The sequence below is a fragment of the Phyllobates terribilis genome, unplaced genomic scaffold, assembly GCF_046119375.1.
Source record: "Phyllobates terribilis strain yellow unplaced genomic scaffold, ASM4611937v1 Scaffold_13__5_contigs__length_258822181, whole genome shotgun sequence".
In the NCBI taxonomy this organism is placed as follows: Eukaryota; Metazoa; Chordata; class Amphibia; order Anura; family Dendrobatidae; genus Phyllobates; species Phyllobates terribilis.
This window is the reverse complement of record NW_027362773.1, coordinates 111,246,483-111,266,926: the sequence shown is the minus strand read 5'-3', so window position 1 is coordinate 111,266,926 and position 20,444 is coordinate 111,246,483. Positions and strand designations below refer to the sequence as shown.

The 20,444-nt window shown below is 44.1% G+C and overlaps 1 protein-coding gene across 1 annotated transcript; it reads right to left on the bottom strand.

The window, feature by feature from the left end:
- Positions 1–1,090: 1,090 nt before the first annotated feature.
- Positions 1,091–18,530, bottom strand: BRMS1 (BRMS1 transcriptional repressor and anoikis regulator). Its single transcript, XM_073658424.1, has 11 exons — positions 18,376–18,530; positions 16,541–16,672; positions 15,753–15,843; positions 15,254–15,381; positions 15,091–15,170; positions 13,395–13,491; positions 12,937–13,029; positions 11,988–12,052; positions 4,953–4,992; positions 3,877–4,000; positions 1,091–1,548 (listed from the first exon to the last, which is right to left on the bottom strand). Exons 2-11 carry the CDS (start codon positions 16,644–16,646, stop codon positions 1,425–1,427), a joined length of 948 nt encoding a protein of 315 aa, XP_073514525.1. The 5' UTR covers positions 16,647–16,672; positions 18,376–18,530; the 3' UTR covers positions 1,091–1,424.
- Between the last annotated feature and the right edge of the window lie 1,914 nt (positions 18,531–20,444).

Here is a 20,444-nt window from a genome sequence, read left to right as displayed (position 1 = left end):
AAGAATCTAGATGAACTCTGGGAGGCATGTAAGACGGCATTCTCTGCTATTCCTGATGACTTCATTAATAAATTGTATGAATCATTGTTGAACCGCATGGATTCAGTCCTTCAAGCTCATGGAAGTCACACAAAATATTAAATATGACTCTACTAGCACCACAACTTCATTCACCAATGTTATGCAACATATATTTGTATTTTAAGATAATTATTTGTTAGAATATCACATTACTTTCTGTGGGCGACAAAACTTATGTCTTGCCAAAATCTGACCATTCTGTGTTCATTAAATGATCAATATTTCAGCATTGTTGCCAATTTATTTTCTTAACCTAAACCAAATTTGGGAGGGTTTCAGCTTTCAAAAGAGTAATTTATAAAAACAATGGATGAATTTAACGTCCGGTTATAAGCTTTCATTTACATAACATGGATAAGCGACTTCTGTCAGGGAGTGTATAGAAATGCACTGGGAGTTTTTATTTTTCACTACTGCCTGTGGCATATAAGTGGTTGGACAACATGAATAGGCCCCCTCCCCTCCTTGTCCTCTCATTAGCTTATCATTACAGGAGGTGCAAACCTGAACGAGAGAGATTTTCCAGCTCCAAAGTCTGGGTCCCCATTGATTTGTTATGGGGTTCGGGTTCAGGTACAGTTCTGGCACCTGAACCGAAATTTAGACTAAAGTTCGGTTGAACCCGAACTTCCACGGGTCCGCTCATCCCTACTTATATCATATCATTGCTGCCAGGAGCTTGCCGAATACTACTCCACCCACCCACCTCTGGCATCATGCCACTGCTACCTTGAATGAATGATGATGCTGATTTATTAAGGTGCGTTTTTGAAGTTCTTTTTTTCTTTTATTCTGTGGAGTTTTTGGAGCAGAAACTCTGCAAAATTTTTCTAAGAGAAAAAAGAAAACCTCAGTTTGTAACCCCCCCTTAAGACTTTGCTAAATTAAGAAACTTGCTAGTTAATATTTTCTTAACTGTGGAATAAGCTGTTAGCTGTTTCTTAGCTGTGGAATAATTTCACAAAAAAAAAAAAATATATATATATATATATTTATAGCCAAAAAAGGGTCATTTGCCAAAAGACTTTATTGTCTACTAAATTAATGGATATAAAAAAATACATTTATTTTGTGCAAAAAAAAAAAAGTATATAGGAAAATATTTATATACTATATCTGAAAACTTCTGTTCATTCACCACTGTCCAGCCACACAGAGTGTCCTAGTTGAAGCTCTATAAATCCATTAGCACACAATTCACACCATTCACTCCACACACCTCAATGCTAGATTAATTCCCAACATGAACACAGCGCTCTAACTCTGCACATTACATTCTATGGTGATCGCCACGTTGTAGAGGATCGCTCTTCAGCCGCGCCGCAGTCAGAGTGAGGCCGCGCTCATTTCCCTGCCCTTCTCACTGAGTATTTGCCTTTCTGCAGTTGTGAAACGTAGATCTTTGTTTTGCTGCTGTCTCCTCGCCTCAGCCAGACTTCTCCTGTGCTTACTGCTGTGATCACCGCCCTGCAGACAAGAGGAGCGCATCAAAAAGAGAAATGCAAACCAAAAGACCCACAACACACTCCGGGGCATAGGAACACTTTACTTTTTTATATAGTAAAGTTTTTTTTTTTTTTTTTACTTTAGTTAATATTAGAATGAAAGGTAATAACCTAATGTGACTGCTGAAAAGTCAGCTGTACAAAACAGGAGGTGTCTAAACTTTTTTCCCTTTCTATATTAAATAAATGTCTATTAATATGTAATAAATATATAAAAAGGGTGTATATATATGTTTTTCTTTTAATTACTAATATATATATATATATATATATATATATATATATAATTAGTAATTAAAAGAAAAAATAACTAAAATTATATATCTCTATAGAATATATATATATATATATATATATATATATATATATATATATATATATATATATATATATATATATATATATATATATATATAATATATATTTATATTTTGTATACACTGCTCAAAAAAAAAATAAAGGGAACACTTAAACAACAGAATATAACTCCAAGTAAATCAAACTTCTGTGAAATCAAACTGTCCACTTAGGAAGCAACACTGATTGACAATCAATTTCACATGCTGTTGTCCAAATGTAATAGACAATAGATGGAAATTATTGGCAATTATCAAGACCCACTCAATAAAGGAGTGGTTCTTCAGGTGGGGACCACAGACCACATCTCAGTACCAATGCTTTCTGGCTGATGTTTTGGTCACTTTTGAATGTTGGTTGTGCTTTCACACTCAAGGTAGCATGAGACGGACTCTACAACCCACAGAAGTTGCTCAGGTAGTGCAGCTCATCCAGGATGGCACATCAATGTGAGCTGTGGCAAGAAGGTTTGCGGTGTCTGACAGCGTAGTGTCCAGAGGCTGGAGGCACTACCAGGAGACAGGCCAGTACACCAGGAGACGTGGAGGGGGCCGTAGGAGGGCAACAACCCAGCAGCAGGACCGCTACCTCCACCTTTGTGCAAGGAGGAACAGGAGCAGCACTGCCAGAGCCCTGCAAAATGACCTCCAGCAGGCCACAAATGTGCATGTGTCTGCACAAACAGTTAGAAACTGACTCCATGAGGGTGGTATGAGGGCTCGACGTTCACAGATGGGGGTTGTGCTCACAGCCCAATACCGTGCAGGACGCTTGGCATTTGCCACAGAACACCAGGATTGGCACAGTCGCCACTGGCGCCCTGTGCTCTTCACAGATGAAAGCAGGTTCACACTGAGCACATGTGACAGAGTCTGGAGACGCCGTGGAGAGCGATCTGCTGCCTGCAACATCCTTCAGCATGACCGGTTTGGCAGTGGGTCAGTAATGGTGTGGGGTGGCATTTCTTTGAAGGGCGCACAGCCCTCCATGTGCTCGCCAGAGGTAGCCTGACTGCCATTAGGTACCGAGATGACATCCTCAGACCCCTTGTGAAGCCATATGCTGGTACCGTTGGCTCTGGGTTCCTCCTAATGCAGAACAATGCCAGACCTCATGTGGCTGGAGTGTCAGCAGTTCCTGCAAGATGAAGGCATTGAGGCTATGGACTGGTCCGCCCGTTCCCCAGACCTGAATCCGATTGAGCATATCTGGGACATCACGTCTTGCTCCATCCACAATGTCACGTTGCACCACAGACTGACCAGGAGTTGGCGGATGCTTAAGTCCAGGTCTGGGAGGAGATCCCACAGGAGACCATCCGCAACCTCATCAGGAGCATGCCCAGGCATTGTAGGGAGGTCATACAGGCACGTGGAGGCCACACACAATACTGAACCTCATTTTGATTTGTTTTAAGGACATTACATCAAAGATGGATCCGCCTGTAGTGTGTTTTTCCCACTTTAATTTTGGGGGTGACTCCAAATCCAGGCCTCCGTTGGTTAATAAATTTGATTTCCATTGATGATTTTTGTGTGATTTTGTTGTCAGCACATTCAGCTTTGTACAGAAGTATTCAATGAGAATATTTCATTCATTCAGATCTAGGATGTGTTATTTGAGTGTTCCCTTTATTTTTTTGAGCAGTGTATAATAAAAGTTATAAAATTATAGCTGCACCAATTTTCATGAAAACAGCTTGTTAGTGATGCACACTGCATCACTAACAACGCTATGGGGGCAGTCTAGAGGGCAGCTAGGACGTGACAGGTTCCCTTTAACAAGCCAATTCGAAAGCTTTGAAAAGGCATTGTGCATTATGGAGCCTTTAGTTTCTCAAACTGTTTAGAATTTATATTTGTTTTACATTGAAACCTAACAACAAACCAAGCAAAAAAGTGACTGCCTCAAGAAAAGAAACAGAATTCCTTACTGTGAAGGTGGTTCATCTTTCATGTCAAGAATAATGGCTTCTCCCTTGGTAAAGCTTTCTCCTTCATAATACAGGCAGCCGTCTTCACAACGAGCACTAAAATGCTGCTTTTCACCTTTTATTCCTAAGATGACCAAGAAAACAAACAAACCTTTAATAAAAGTAAAATATATTAAAGTAACAACTGTTTAAAGCAGTAAAGAGGGATCTCCTTCTACTCCAATATGCTGGAATTCACCGGCCTCATCACAACAGACATGGGTGGCATTTAAATTTTGTCACCAATGTTTCATAATGTTGCATGAGATCGTCAAGTTCTACTATAGTTCTCAAAGACATTGGCTTTCTGTGCCACAAACACAAGGAGTTTGCTAAGGCTTCCTCTGCCAGTCAGCACAATACATATAGGAAGGGAGCATATACTGGGGTCCTGCCCATATCCACCCCCCACATAGATAATCAGTCATTCACAAACCCTTGGTACTATCAGGGTTAATGCACATTTGTTGTGGAAAGTTCTTGCAATAGTCCTTTCGTCAGAAACCTCCCCATACAGATACAAGGAAGCAATCGTAGAAATTTCCGAAACACAAAAACTTGGGAATTCACCTTTAGGTTTGTCCTTACATTTTATGTTATTTTCACCTATTTCTCAGGTGTCGTTATATTAAGGAAAAAAAAATTGCTGCAGATCTAGCAGTTCTCTGAATGCTGAGACCTGTATAACCCCAACCCACACCACAGATTGCCAGCTTTGTGTGTACACTGTGCATAGGCAGAAAAGCTGCCAATCAGTGCCGGGAGCACAGAGATCACATCTAGTCCTCTAGTGATAATCTCTTGCTGATATAACAAGTGATTTTATCTAGACTGCAGCAAGCAGCACAGTAAGTGACACATCGCTGGAATCAAGGTCTCTGTCCCTAAATTATGCTGCACTCAGATGGGCAGAGCAAATATCTGATGACAGATTCCCCTTAAAAGATTTGTGACATAACTATCAAAAGGACTCCGCTCGATGTTTAGAAATGAAGACTGAGCTCAGGTCAGTAGCACCATGTCACACGTTTCCTTACCGTCAGATTTTCGCTTTTGTGGGGAAACGGATGCTTTGGCCTGAGAAGGAAGCAAAAAAAAAAACAAAAAAAACCAAAGTGAATCCAAACAACAGACCTTTACATGCATAATAATGGGAAAACACATAAGAAGAAAAATGGAGGTGTTAAGAAAGTCTATGACCTCCATTGCAATGTTCAAAGTTCCGGGATAAGAGAAAGAAAGAGACAGAGCAAAAGTTTTCTGCCTCAAAAGTTTGGGTCCTCACCGTTTTCAATGGGGTTCGGGTTCTGGTTGAAGTTCTGGTACAAAAAAAATAAACTTTGGAATAAAGTTCGGGTAGGGGTTTTTATGGACAACGCTGAGGTTGTGAAACTCCCATTACGGCGGTTTAGTAACTTAAATACTGGAGAGAATAGTGGCGGTAGGGCCTCCTTCAAAAATGATCAATCCTGTATTTTTTCACACTTGCCACAGGGATTTTTTTTTTTTGTAAACGTATATTTCCCATCTGTTCGGGAAGAGTTTTCAGCAGGCGCCTTATCAAAGGCAGGAATACAATGACACCTCTATACACAGCAATCACAATAGGCAATGTCACAGCACCCCCTCCCTTCACAATGACCTTTGCACACGCTCATTAAATGCTTCAATAGAAAGGACAGAGTCCGGCCCACTGTGGCTATGTACATGTGTTATTTCCTGAAACATCAGGAAGATAGATTTAAAAAAAAAAAAAAAAAAAAAAAAACACATCCAGTAGCAGGTGTGAAAATGGCTATATTTCTATCCATTCAACACAAAAAATTTTTTCATTTTCTGATGACAATCTCTTTAGGTGGGTGGGTAAGAAGTAAAATCTGCACTGTAATTGCATTTCGCTTCCCGGCAGACCTGTATTTCTCCAGGTTTCTCAGCCAAGTAAATCCTACTAGACAGGATCCCAGCGCAGGGTCCCGTGACCCCACAGCTTCTCTCCTGTCCATATCAGACTTGATGTTGAAAAAGTAATAGCTGAAGGGTACGACATCTGTCATAGCAAACATGTCAGGCCATTACTGAGCATTCACAGACTTAGATCACTTGATAAAAGTTATTATTTTTTTTGTTTTACTTTTTTGGGGGCATCAACTGAAAAACAGCAGTTTTGGCATTCCCGCCCTATACAGCATTTTCCATATAGGTTAAATTTGATATTAAATAGTTTGAACTTTGGAGACTATTCTTTAGAGGAGGCAGGACAGTGATGAGATTTTTTTCATTTTTTTTGTACTCAAATGAGGATTTTTTTTTACATACACCCTATAATGCTCGCATGAGGGTATAGTTTAAAAAAAAAAAAAAAAAAAAAAAGATCCTAGTTACTTACCGGTAACGGGATTTTACAGAGCCCATGACAGCACCACCTGAGAGAGGGTATCCGCCCACCAAGGACAGGAACCTACTGAATAAAAAGGCGGTACCTCTCCTCCGCATCAGTTTTGTTTCAGAGCATGAGAGGGCCTCCGAAGACAGGTTAATACATAACCACCACCTCAACATATGTACTAAACACCTTAAAAAAAGTGCACACCACAGTGATAAAGGGGAGGGAATTAATAGGGTGCTGTCATGGGCTCTGTAAAATCCCGTTACCGGTAAGTAACTAGGATCTTTTCCCCTTCTCCCATGACAGCACCACCTGAGAGATTTATAGAGATCAAATACCAGAGGGAGGGATCACCGCTTGCAACACCCTTCTACCAAAGGACAGATCAGTAGAAGAGGAAAGGTCAAGACGGTAATGTTTGTAAAATGTAGCGGGGGATGACCAAGTTGCCGCCTTACATATAATGTCGATGGGCACATCCGCCTTCTCAGCCCAGGAAGCAGCTACCGCTCTGGTGGAATGGGCCTTCAGGTTCTCAGGAACCGGCAGATTGCTAGAAGAGTAGGCTAAGGTAATAGTATCCCTGACCCATCTAGCTATGGTCCCCCTTGTAACCTTAAGTCCTTTCCTAGCCCCCTGAAAGGATATAAATAAAGCGTCACTCTTTCTCCAGGCTTTTGTCACTTCCAAATACTGGACTAACACCCTCTTAACATCTAAGGTGTGAAGCTTATGTTCCTCAGAATCCCTAGGATTAGGATAGAAGGAAGGGAGAGTGATTACTTGCGTCCTATGGAACTTGGAGGCTACCTTTGGAAGATAGGCCGGGTCTGGTCTTAAGATTACTCTATCCATACATACTTGAGTGAATGGATGGTTAACGGATAGTGCGTGTAAGTCACTGACTCTACGAGCTGATGTCAGGGCCACCAATAGCGCAGTCTTTAAAGTTAAGATTTTTTCTGAAACCTTCTCTAAGGGCTCGAAGGGAGGTTTGGTTAATGCTTCCAGAACTAAATTAAGGTCCCAAGGAGGCATTCTTGGAACAGGAATAGGTCTGGATCTATGACAGGCTTTAATAAATCTAATGATCCATCTATTTGCTGCCAAGTCATAATTATACAGTGCCCCCAGAGCCGATACCTGTACCTTAAGAGTACTGGTGGCTAGTCCCATGTTTAACCCCTTCTGGAGAAATTCTAGTATGGCCTCAATAGGAATCCTCCCTTTGGCAGACTGACCCGAGGTAGACAAGAACTTAGCCCAGGTTCTACCATAGATTCTAGTTGTTATCTGCTTTCTACTTGCTAGAAGGGTAGTAACAAGATCCGGAGAAAACCCCCTTTGCGTCAATAGCGACCTCTCAAAATCCAAGCAGTCAAATGCAGGCCCGCTCTTTGGGGATGACAGACTGGGCCCTGCCTGAGGAGATCCGGGATGTCCGGAAGAACCCATGGATCTGCTTGGGACATTCTCTTCATCCAAGTGAACCATGGTCTCTTGGGCCAGAACGGGGCGATCAATATAACCCTCGCCCGTTCCTCTCGGATCTTCCTCAGGATAGTAGGGATCAGTACTAAAGGGGGAAAAGGCATAAGCTAGAGTGAAATCCCACTGAATCTGCAGTGCGTCCACCGCAAACGCCCCCTCTTTTGGATTCAGGGAGCAAAAGGTTTCGGTCTTCCGATTGTGTCTGTTTGCAAACAGATCTATCTGGGGCTGTCCCCACCGATCCACAATCTGCTGAAAAACGGCTGGATTCAACTCCCACTCTCCTTGTTTCAAGATGTGACGACTCAAGAAATCGGCCTTTATGTTTTCTTCCCCTTTTATATGCAGTGCCGAGAGCGTAACCAGCCGACTCTCGGCAAACCTGAAGATCTGATCCGCTATTAACATCAGAGGGAGAGACCTGGTACCCCCCTGATGATTGATGTAGGCGACTGTTGATCTGTTGTCTGACATTATCCTGACGTGAGGACCCTGAAGAACAGAACTGAATTCTTTTAGCGCGTTTCTGGCTGCCAACAGCTCTTTCATGTTGGAAGAGAGACTTGTCTCGCTGTCCGACCAGAGGCCTTGTACAGAACGATCCCTTAGGTGAGCTCCCCAACCTTCCGCACTTGCGTCTGTTGTAATTGTATCCGACACCTGGAAGGTCCAAGGAACCCCCAAAGATAGGTTGACCGGAGATGTCCACCAGTCCAGGGAGTTGATCACAACATCTGGAAGAGATATTTTCCCATTCAGGCGACCTTTGAGCCGCCTGTCCGCTGCCAGAATCTCCTGTTGAAGACATCTGGAATGGTGCTGGGCCCACTGAACCGCCGGGATGCAAGACGTCATTGTACCCAACAGAGACATTGCACTCCTCAGGGTCATGGTCGGATTGCTGACAACCTGAGATGTTAGGGATCTGATCTTCAGTTTCTTTTCCTCTGGCAGAAGACAGATTTGGTTTTCTGAGTCCAGAATGAGACCCAGGAAAGACTGAACCCTCTTTGGTTCCAGCCTTGACTTCTCCAGATTTAACAGCCAACCTAGGCGTCTTAGACTGGCCATGACGTCCGCCAGGGCTAGAGCACAGAGTTGACTTGATCTGCCCACTACTAAGAAGTCGTCCAGATAAGGGATGACCAAAATATCTCTTTCCCTCAAGTGCGCTGTGACATCCAGAATGATTTTTGTGAAGACTCTCGGCGCCATGGAAATGCCAAAGGGAAGAGCTGCGAACTGAAAATGCCTTACGTGCCTGCCGAATTGTACAGCTACTCTTAGAAACTGTTGATGATCTGGCAAAATCGGGACGTGGTAGTAGGCATCCTTCAGATCGAGGACGCACATAAAACAGTCCGGAAATAACATCTTTATGGCCGATTTTATTGTTTCCATCTTGAAAGGCCTGTAGATTAAATGGTCGTTCAGTCTCTTTAAGTTCGCAATGGTCCTGAAGGAGCAGTCTGGCTTCTTTATTAGGAAGAGGGTCGAATAGAATCCTCTTCCTTGCTCGGGTGCAGGTGTTTCCACCAGAACTTCTTTCATGAGCAGAGAGAGAACTTCCTGCTGTAAGGCTATCTGTTCCGCTAAACCTCTGGGGGCTGATATTTTGACAGTGTTCTTGGGCCTGCTTTTGAACTCTAATGTGAGCCCCCTCCTGATTATCCCTAAGATCCAAGAATTGGATGAAATTTCCTTCCAGGCAGGCAGGAAGTGGGACAATCTTCCCCCCCACCTGGGGGGGGGACTGTCACTTAGGGGCTTTCTTATTCTCGGAGGAGGGACCCCCAAACATGAAGCCTCTGCTATACGGCTTTCGGTCTTTCCAGCTACCTTGGTCTCTGGGAGCTTTACTGCGGCTGTATTTTCTCTTCCGAAAGGAACTGTTAAATCGGGAACCAGACACCGTGGGAAATCCATGTTTTTTGTCTGCGGCTTTATCTAGGATGTCATCTAGACCTTTGCCGAACAAGAAGTCCCCCTCACAAGGGATTGAGCACAGTTTAGACTTTGACTGCACATCTCCTGGCCAGCTCTTGAGCCATAGCGCCCTACGGGCTGCATTAGAGAGGTTTGCAGACCGGGCAGCCAGCCTAACTGAATCTGCCGATGCATCTGCCAGGAATGCAGCCGCTCCCTGCACAAGAGGAAGGTCTGATAGAATTTTCTCCCTGGACACATTCCCCCTGATCTGGTCTTCCAATTGTTGAAGCCAGATCATCATAGATCTAGCAGTGCAGGTCGCTGCTACTGCCGGTTTAAGGGCCCCTGCTGACGACTCCCAGGTTTGCTTAAGGAAGGACTCCGCTTTTTTATCCAGCGGGTCTTTTAAGGCTCCTAAATCCTCAAAGGGCAGAGTGGATTTTTTTAAAGATTTTGAAATGGCCACGTCAATCTTAGGGGTTTTGTCCCATTTAGCCGCATCCTCATCCTCAAAGGGGTACCTCCGCTTGGAGGATGACGGCAGCTGACCCTTCCTCTCCGGTTTCTTCCATTCCCTTTCTATCAGAGATTTAATCCTGTCATTGACCGGGAATGAGCGTCTCCTCCTTTGGTCTAAGCCCCCGAACAGAACATCCTGGACTGTTCTGGGCACTTTGGTATCGGTAATACCCATAGTCCCTCTGACGGCTTTAACTACTCTCTCAGTATTATCAACCGAAAAACAAGGTCTGCCCCCCCCATCATCATCCGAAGACTCCGATGACGATGAGGAGTGATTAGAGGAGGAAGGCAGTTCTCTCGTAAAACGGGACTCCACTGATTCCTCTGATTCTGAAGAAACTAGTTTTCGCTTCTTCTTTTTGAGTGAGGTTAAGCCTCTTAAAGACTCTCTGACCTCTGTCTGGATTAGATCCTTTAATTCTAAAGAAAACCTGGGGGACTCCTCTGCAATGGTTTTCTGAATACAGTCCGAGCATAGGTTTTTGGCATAGAAGGTGGGAAGACCGATTTTGCATAAAGCACACTCCCTGTTTTTACTTTTAGCACTACACTTCTTTGCCTCCTGCCCCAAGAAATAAAAGGAGAAGAAGGAGGAAAAGAGAGAGAGAGAGAAGAGCACATTATTCAAGGTGAGACTTTCACGAAGATCATTCACCACACTGCCGTTCAGACTAGGGTACCGGAGGCGGTGGTTGCCGTTCACATGAGGGCTCCCATCTGGCGGAGGTGGACTGACGAAGTCTTTTCTGACCAGTCTTGCCGGAACTCGTACGCCCCTCACTGCTGTGACTTTGTCGATGGGAAGATTCCCGTTCCATTTGTTTGAGCTGCTTGCGCTGCTTTGATGGCTGTGGCTGCTGCTGTACTTCCTGTGGCGGTGACAGCTGCTGCCCAGGTGACTGCGGTTCCTCATCCATCATGGCGGGGATGCAGACACCGCCATCCTGATTGCTCCCCATCCTTAAAAGCAGTAGGGCTCCACCTCCTTTAGGCTCCTCCCCTTCCGGCAGCGTGCTCATCTCAAATCTCTTTTTTTTTTTTTTAAATTTTTTTAGCCAGCTGGCACGCTACCCGCAGATCCACCTGCCTCTGCGCGTGCGCAGCCCAGCGGCACCCGGCGCGCTTGCAGCGGGATGACAGCTTCCCACCCGCGCATGCGCAGACCCGGTTTCCGGCGCACTCCGTGATAGGGCGCGTCAGCACCCCGCGCGTGCGCAGCCCGGACTTCCGGCGCGCTCCGTCACAGGGTGCGACGCGACCCCCACGTGCGCAGCCCGGAAGACCTGCCGGCCGGCGCGCTCAGTTAGTCTTTGCGAGGCGCAGACCCGGCCGCAGGCCCCGGCGCACGCGGGGAGGAATCCAAAAAAACAGCACCTCCTCCCCACCCGCAGACCCGGGCAGCAGCCAGACGGGCTGGAAACAGGGACCATCTGCTGCTTCCACGGCCTCCAGGCCGCACCGTCCATAATCCAGGTACGTGAGGTACCACCTGGTGAGGCTCCCATCAGGGACAGGAACCAAAACTGATGCGGAGGAGAGGTACCGCCTTTTTATTCAGTAGGTTCCTGTCCTTGGTGGGCGGATACCCTCTCTCAGGTGGTGCTGTCATGGGAGAAGGGGAAAAAAGTGTTCATTATGTTCCCAGGATCGGTCATCTAATACAAAGGGTTATCACATTTGCATGGATGAGTGTTATGTGCAGCAACATTCCCTGCACATATAGATTACAGACCGGATCAGTTACCTTCTTGATAGCCGTCCAGTCCTCCAGGATATCCAAATCCCGCAGCATGTATACAATATAAGGACCTAGTGTAACAGTCAAGGAGAACTACATCTTTACATAGAGATCAGAAATGAACAGCGATGTTAGCAGAGCGTTTATACAATGAGCCAAAATAGAAATATCTGTAACTTTAACCACTGCTGCCAATCACTGGAACCAGCAGTCTTCTACCAACTATATCTTCTTCACTATTGACCGCAGTGAACCGCCACGGAAGTGAAGGCCTGTCGACATGGATACCAAGGTGTCCTTCCTCAACCCAACATATCCCTAGATGTATAGTACAAGATGTTAAAACACGTAATTAAAAGAATAAAATAAAAAAAGTCACTCCCCCACTCAAAAAAAAAGTCTAAATAAATTTGATAATGCAGCATCTGTAAAAGCCCGGCCCTTCAAAGCATTAAGTTAGCTGACCATGACCAATAAAGTAAAAAAAACAAACAAAAGAAACAGAAAAGACACACAGACAACCTTAAAAAAGGTTAGGCTGAATTCACACATCCGTAATGCTCTCCAGGCCCCAACTCAACAGCCTCCATTTGTGGCTATCAAATTTGGGTCTGGATCCCCACAGCCAGCACCATGGTCCATATATACAGGCGCTTGACGCACCCTTATCTCTGTAGAGCAGTTCAGTAGGTATTTATTTCCTCACTTCTTTCTTGATTGACGGCCCTGGCTTTACAGGGGGCAGGGGAGGATGTAGATTGATGGAAAGGGAGCACTGAACGATTCAGCCACCACGTCAAGGGTGCACCGAGCGCCTGTGTTTGGTTTGAACAGTCATTTTGTGCTGACGCAAAACAAATGATGTAGATGGGTCAGGATTCTGCCATCACACACTATTACTGTTCCAGCAAAACTAGATAAACTTACAATATACGGCAGATCATGTAAAGGATACCAGAAACCAATGGGACCCTCCTCTTCTTCTCAGATCGGAATGAATCCCATTTTCTGCGGCTTCGTTTTGACCTTAATTCTTCATCCCACCACTCTAATGAATGAAAAACATGCAAGCTGTTTATGCTGGGTGAAGACTATGCTGCCCCATAGGATGAGAAACCTCTTTAGTTTATTTTCTAATGCAATTTTCTCTCCGTTTTTCTTACTGTTTAACTATTGAAGCGCTAGCAGTTAGCATCCATCAATGGAAAATCTGCTGGCCTGGCACGAGCCGGCATTCTCCACATAAAGTAGCATTATAGCACATGCCCTTCCCGATTCCTCCAGAGTGACAGCACCCACAAGTGTCGGATACATGTGGGAACTGTACAAGTAAGCATTAGTGTATCTTACAAAAAAAATCAGTGTACAATATAAGGCGGTATTTACACAATATACTCTGATGAGGTTTCATACCGGATGAAATGTCGATGCTCTGCCGATCTTCCTCCAGCCTCTGGATCCGCTCTAGAAGCTCACACTGCATGTTATCGAACAGCAGGATCTTCTCACTCTGGAAACAGCAAAATACATGTGTAAATGAACGATATAACAGTGAATATGATATTCTAGTAATGAAGGTTTTATTAGCAGTGCGAGATGTGTAACAGAAGAGAAGAACTGAGCTTTGTCTCTAAACAAACACGTTAGCAGCTGCAGCTCTCACAGCTCTGCTGGCCAGTGAGATGGAAGCTGAGAGGAACCTGCAGATGTGTCAGTTATAATCACACACAGCTCTGCAGTGAGATCAGGAGAGCTGACTGTCAGTCATTACATGTCTCACACTGGTAATGCTCCCTTTCATTTATAAGCAGCTCTGGAGGCTGATTCTCAGAGAGATCCATGTCCGGCCCATAGATCTTAACAGCTCATTTACATATAATAAAAACATGCATTTCTCTGGAATAAGACATCAGATCACAGATATCAAGGTATCACTTTATTCAGCTTCCTATGACCTACATGAGGATAGAGATGGCTTAGGAGGGCTGATCCTACTGACAGATTCCCTTTAACTCAAATTGAACAAACCAATAGACAGAAGAAAATTAAACGTTAAGGGTAAGTGCACAAAACACAATACAAAGAATGAACCTAATGCACAGCAGTGTCAAAAGCACTTGTACATATGGTCAGTCTTTGGTCACCTCTTTCAATCGCTTCAAGATGCGAAAGCCATGAAGTGTCTGAAAGTGACTTGACCGTTCTTCCGTTTGACAGGCGGAAGAAAAAAGGAAAAAAAAAAGACCTTCAGGAAAAGAAACCACTGGTGATTTTCAGAAGTCTTTGTTTTGAGAAACTCAGCAGGTCCACCAGCATCTTAAAGGGAACCTGTCAGCATGATTTTGCCAAGTAAGCTACAGGCATCATCATGTTGAAGCTGCTTCACTGATTAATATGATACCTGAGGTGAAGAAACCCGCCTTGTGTAATCAGTGTTTGCAGCTTTGAGTTAATGATATGCTCGTGTTACGGGGCAGTCCTATAGGCAGGTCTCATCTTGTGCTCTAGGCCAGATCAGCAAGAAAATACCTGCCCACGGGCCCGCCCCGAAGCACAAGTATATTCAGAGAGACTCAGGCAGACCCTGGCTGGCTGTCTGTCTCTATGATGAGGAACATACTTGTGCTTCGGGGAAGGCCCGTGTTTTCTGTCTGATCTGGCCTAGAGCGCAAGATGAGACCAGCCTACAGGCCCGCCCCGGAGCACGAGTATATCATTAACTCAAAACTGAAAACACTGATTACACAAGAACCACAAGACTGATTTCTTCACTTCAGGTATCATTTTAATCAGTGCAGCAGCCCGAACATGACACTGCCTGTAGTTTACTTAGCAAAATCCTGCTGACAGGTTCCCTTTAAAAAGACTTTGGGGTGGTTCAAAGATTTTTGCTACATTTCTTGTAATTAAAAAAATTAAAAGTTGCATTTTTTTTTTTTGCCACAGCACGAAGTTATGCAAACAAATGCAATTTCTGGCACTTTCAAGCCATTCTCCCTTTCCCCCAGCTCTGTCTAAATGCGAAGAGCTGGGGTGACCCCTGCCCATAGGGTATTTGCAGAGAACCCTGTGGAAGTGGAGGAAACAGAAAGGCAGAAGACTTCCTTACCTCTAAATGTTGCTTTGCACCCTGCAGTTCACATTCATATCGGTTTTTGATGACATCCAAACAAAATCCCTTATAGATGCCTAAAATAAGAGACAGACATGACTCCTGGAGAAATCTGTCCAGTGGTGGCAGCGACCGCACCAGAATGGAAATAAGATGCTACCTGCCACTTCAATGCGGATTTTCATGTTCTTCTGTAAGTCTGCAAGAGGACTGATGTACTCCAAAGCTTTTCCGGACGTCACCTCTTCCAATTTGGCTTTTAGCTGGCTTAATCGTTCCTTAAATAATCTGGAGACAATATATTTCAGTAGAATACATCCATCCATATCTCAGTCATGGTAATACATTGCAAATCCAAGGGGGTTAATAAACTAACGTAGAACAATATTCAAGCTCTGGGAATAATCAAAACTAATCCTAATCTGCAGTAGGACTCTGTATAGATTCTGTATGGACAAAAGTCTGTCTACGATCAGCTTAAGGCCACGTTCAGTATTTTACACCAGTATTTATAAGCCAAAACAAGGAGTTGAACAATCAGAGGAAAAGTCTAATAGAAACACGTCATCGCTTCTGCATTTATCACCCACTCCTGGTTTTGGCTTATAAATTATCAGTATTTCTAGTTTTTTTTATTTTATTTTTTTTTTTAAACTCACTTTTCCTTCAGTTCTGAGAACTGTTTTTCCAGATGGCACATCTCATCAAGACACTCATTTCTACGACGTTCACAATCCAAGTCATCCATATCTGTTAAAAGGAAAGATTGCAATAACCGGTCTCATACAATGCACCAGATTTCATTGACACAAATAAAAAAAAAAATATCCTAATGCCAAGACGTCTAATAATTATATTATTTGTATATTAAATTATTTTTTTCTGAAGAGTTTTCAGGGCACAGCATCCAAGTTTTTAAGGAGTGTTTGGAAAGTTTCTGTTTCTGCTCCAAAACCCTAGGATAGGTGTGTGCGTGCACCTTTTAAATTTTTTCCCTCCAGTTTAATTTTTTTTTTTTTAACTACATATTTGACCAGGGCAGAAATGGAACTTAAAGACATATGTTATCGGGGATTAATAAAAATGGAGTTTCCGTCTGTAATCTTCATTTTTTTTTCTGATGACCACCGATAAGAAGTTTGCATAAAGATCCAATTTTCTTATTTTTCTCTAGGGTGGGTGAGAGTTCAGGATGCACTTATTTCCTCCTATTCCAAAGCCTTTTTCCTCTTCCCTCCTTGAGACTCTAGATACTTAGCCCCCTCTCCACCATGTGTAAATGTGTACAACTCCCTCCCGGCTGCCATTTCTTGTATTAAGTAACCAGGAAAGCAGTCACAACCAGGAGCAGAATCTCTGATGGATTTGGAACATCTTTTTATAAAGCAGAAGTTTCCAGCCAGATATACAGAAGTACAACGTAATAAATAACATGGCAAACACAGACCAGAGCTCTCCTCCTCGGAGTCCGACTGACTGACACTGTCCTCCCGCTCACTGTCCACTTCATCTTGCCCGTTCATTTCTGTAGCTGAATCTGCTTCAGGATCCATTATGAGAGAATAAATTCTGTTCTCTTCTGGGGGGGTATAAAGGAAAAAAAAAAGGCTTTTATTACAAACATTTCTCATTTTTTATGAGACCTTTAACAAGAGACTGAAATTTTCAAAAATTACCTTTAGATCAGATACAGAGTTTACAAATATATATTTAATCACAAAGATGCCCTAATCTACAAGTACCGGCCTCGGGCACAGCGCCATCGGCTCCATTATGTGATAGACGTAGGAAAGTTTTCAGAAAAGTCGTGTGAAGCCAGACCTTAACCCCCCCCCCTTTCACTGTGCAGTAAGGGGGTGACACAGGAGACTCCTGTGTTGAACATAATCCAAAAGTGGAGTGGCACTCCCACACCTGCCAATCAGGGCAGGGCAACCCCCACAGATATAAAAAGTATATTAGTAAATTCCACTTACTTACCTTTGCTCCCTGGTCTATGACATTTCTGTCAATAGAACCTTAACTGCTACACGGACAATAAAAGGAAGGAAAATGTATATTTACAATATGGTCACCCCCCCCCCCCCCCAACACCTTCCCCAAGGAAGTATATAAAAAAAATAATAATGAATGTTTCCACTATCTGTACACCAATGCCATAACTAAGCAACTAGATAGAAGCCTGGATGTATCACTATTTGTGCAGGTCTTATGTTCGGCCGTCTTTTGTGTTTTGTTTTCTACAGAAAACCCGAATAAAAATATCTGATATTAACGAAAAATAATCTGCAGTATTTGGGGAGAGTGTCACTTCCCCATCCCTAAACAAATGTCCTTGTGCTCCCATGGAGAGAACCACCCGTCTGCGGTGCTCCAGGGGACCACATGAACCCCCCTCCTCTCCTGTGTGTAATCAGACAGGGGGAGAGCAGGTGCTGGGACGTCCTTGATGCTTTTTTAAGGTTAGTCGTAATTCTACCGAGCGATAAGAATCAGTAGCGCTCCATTGTGATCAGGGTGTTTAAAGGGAATCTCTCACCAGTTTTTTTTGCTCTGAGAGCAACATGATGTAGGGGCAGAGACCCTGATTCCAGTGATGTGTCACTTACTGGGCTGCTTGCTGTAGTTTTGAAGAAATGTTTCATAACCCCGCCCACACCTCTGATTGGCAGTGTCCTGTGTATACTGTGCATAGGCAGAAAGCTGCCAATCAGTGGTGGGGGTTATACAGAGCTGATGAATATGAAGGACTACATGGCAGCGGGTTACTAGTCCTCAAGTGATAATCCCCTGCTGATAAAACTGATTTTATGAAAAAACTACAGCCAGCAGCCCAGGAAGTGATATATCGCTGGAATCAGGGTCTCTGCTCTGACGTCATGCTGCTCTCAGACTACAGACAAATACCTGCTGACAGATTGGTCTTTGGGACTCTTCGGGCCTGGGTGTGACCCCAGATCCTGCACCCTCTGTATTTCCCCCTGGTAACACACAGAAGGGCACAGACACTATTTTGGGGTCACATCTGGAGCGGTTCCCATTGTCATACACGCATCCAGGCCCCAGGAACCTGCAGACTCCCTGCAGTCCTGCCTGGGAAACCCAGCACGCTCCCTTATACAGACCCCCCCCCCCCCCCCCCCTCTCCTGAGTAACCCCATGCCCCTGCAGGTGGCCAGCCCCCCCGATACCACCTGAGGTCTCCACACCGTGGCAAGAGGTCAGCGTGGACCGGTCCAGCACAACCGACCCGTGGCTGCTCCTCGCCCGCCACACACTCACCTGTGCCCGTTACTCGCCGCCTTCTCCCGTTTCATTCACTTTTCTCGCTTCCTTTAGTTTGGCCGTGACGTCATCACACTGTTGCCTTCCTCCACATCGCTTCTCTCTGACCGACGTGAGACTGAGCCAATCAGAGAAAAGCGCGCAGAGCGGGCAGCCAATCATGCACGAAGGGGGCGGGACATCTGTAAGACCCCGCCTCTAGTGTAAAATAAACACTGCGTCCAATCGTAATAAAGGAAATCATAGAGTTCTGCAGTGCGGCTAGAACGCCCACAGAGCGGTGCATTGTGGGATACGGAATCAAGCTTGAAGTCTTCCTGTGCTGCGTCCCTGAGCAGATTGTGGTGACAGTGAGCACATGGTACAGCTAAGTTCACACCTGCTTTTGTGCTTGAACACAGAACAGCAAATGGAATGTCCGAACACAAGTGTGAACAGAGCCTTACAAGGAAGAGGTCACGTCCTTTTGTCATTCATCTATACCAGCTCAATCCTCCACATAAATCCAAGTTTCCTGTGCCGAGAACAAAAAATGCATACCGCAGGTGTGAACAGAGCCTTACAGACTAAACATTGAATTGCCAGTATTGATTTATAAAGCGACAGGAATTAAAAAACTTTACGTAACGGTGTATTCCCATCTCCAAGATGCTATCCCAATATGTGGTAGGTGTAATAATAATAATAATATTAGCTAATACCCCCAATTAGAAATGTAGTATAGTTCTTCTGATTATACCAGGTGCAGGGCGTTGCAGCAGGTCAGGTATCCATGGTTACAGCCACTCATCTAGTGACAGTTAGTAGTGGTCGTAACCACAGATACCTAAGCTCCTACAATGCCCTGAACATGCGGTAAGCAACATAGCTAATCAGAAGAACTACATTTCTAATATTATTACACCTACGACATACTGGGATAGGATCGTGGAGATGGGAATATCCCTTTAATGTACCGCTAAATCAGGGATTTTATGAACTGCCCCCTCTGTTAGCGATCAATAACGTATGTACAACGTGCGCATTAAAATTCTTCCCGTCTGCCGTCTTCTGCAGTTTCCAGCGCAGCGCTAAACCTCTCCTGCATCATGTGACAACAGCTGTGACCTCCCGACGCACGCTGTGTCGTCTTGCTAAATTTAAGTCTATGAGACTCAGAACAAGGCTCTCATCAGCTTACAGTAACAAAGGAGCTAACTGTCCGAGGTGTGAGCCCAAAAGAGAACGACCTGCAGCCATACGATGCAGGAGAGGCAGTGGAGCAGCGCAAGAAACGGCAGCTGCTCTTTCAGCACACATTACTGATATTATTGCCTCTTCTGTAAACTAATAAAAAAAACAAAATCGCTCAGGTGCAAATTTAAAGTGATCATTCAGGATTAGGTTACATTTTTTCATATTAAAAATAGTAAGGGCAGGATGCCAAGCACTGTACATTAGGGGGAAAAAAAGGGCGCTGGCACTGTAATAAGCATTTCTGGGCACTATTACGGAATTTTGGTTCCCTACAATAAATTCTCGAGAAAGCAAGATCGGGTGAAATAAACAAACACTTCACTAAAAAATGATTTATCTATGTGAATCCAAAAGGAAAAAGAAAAAACAGAAAACTGGAAATGCAGAATGGCACCCATTGGCTTGACAAAGGACCATGTAGGTGTGAGACATGTTGCCTGGGAGCGCAGCGGATATTTCTTTTCTGCATTTTTATTTTTTGTGCTGTTGTGTTCAACCATTTTTTGTGCCTTTTATTCTTCTGGATCAATAAAGCAATTGTTCTAAGAAGATGTGAGTGCCGGCTATTGTTTGGACTGTTAGTAGCAGCCATAGCTTATGGTTGTGTACAACTCAGAGGATACATGGGGCAGTAATACATGCGAGTGTAAATGGATTATAATGTTTTTTTTTTTTTCTATAAGAAAAAAATAAAAACAATGAAACAGCTTGCAGAAAACAGTTATCCCTTCCATACAATTGTGTAACGTGCTGTGGTTTTCTATAAGCTGTAAACGCAACTGGATCACATTTTACAAACAAGAAGGTGATTATTAAAAATCAAGCAAAGA

Excerpts from the sequence above, each read along its gene's own strand:
- BRMS1 (XM_073658424.1), bottom strand. The coding sequence starts at position 16,646 with ATGGATCCTGAAGCAGATTCAGCTACAGAAATGAACGGGCAAGATGAA. Across the intron at positions 4,001-4,952 it reads ACAAAAGCGAAAATCTGACG|GAATAAAAGGTGAAAAGCAG; the intron begins GTAAGGAAACGT and ends TGGTCATCTTAG. Across the intron at positions 1,549-3,876 it reads AAAGATGAACCACCTTCACA|GGCGGTGATCACAGCAGTAA; the intron begins GTAAGGAATTCT and ends TCTTGTCTGCAG.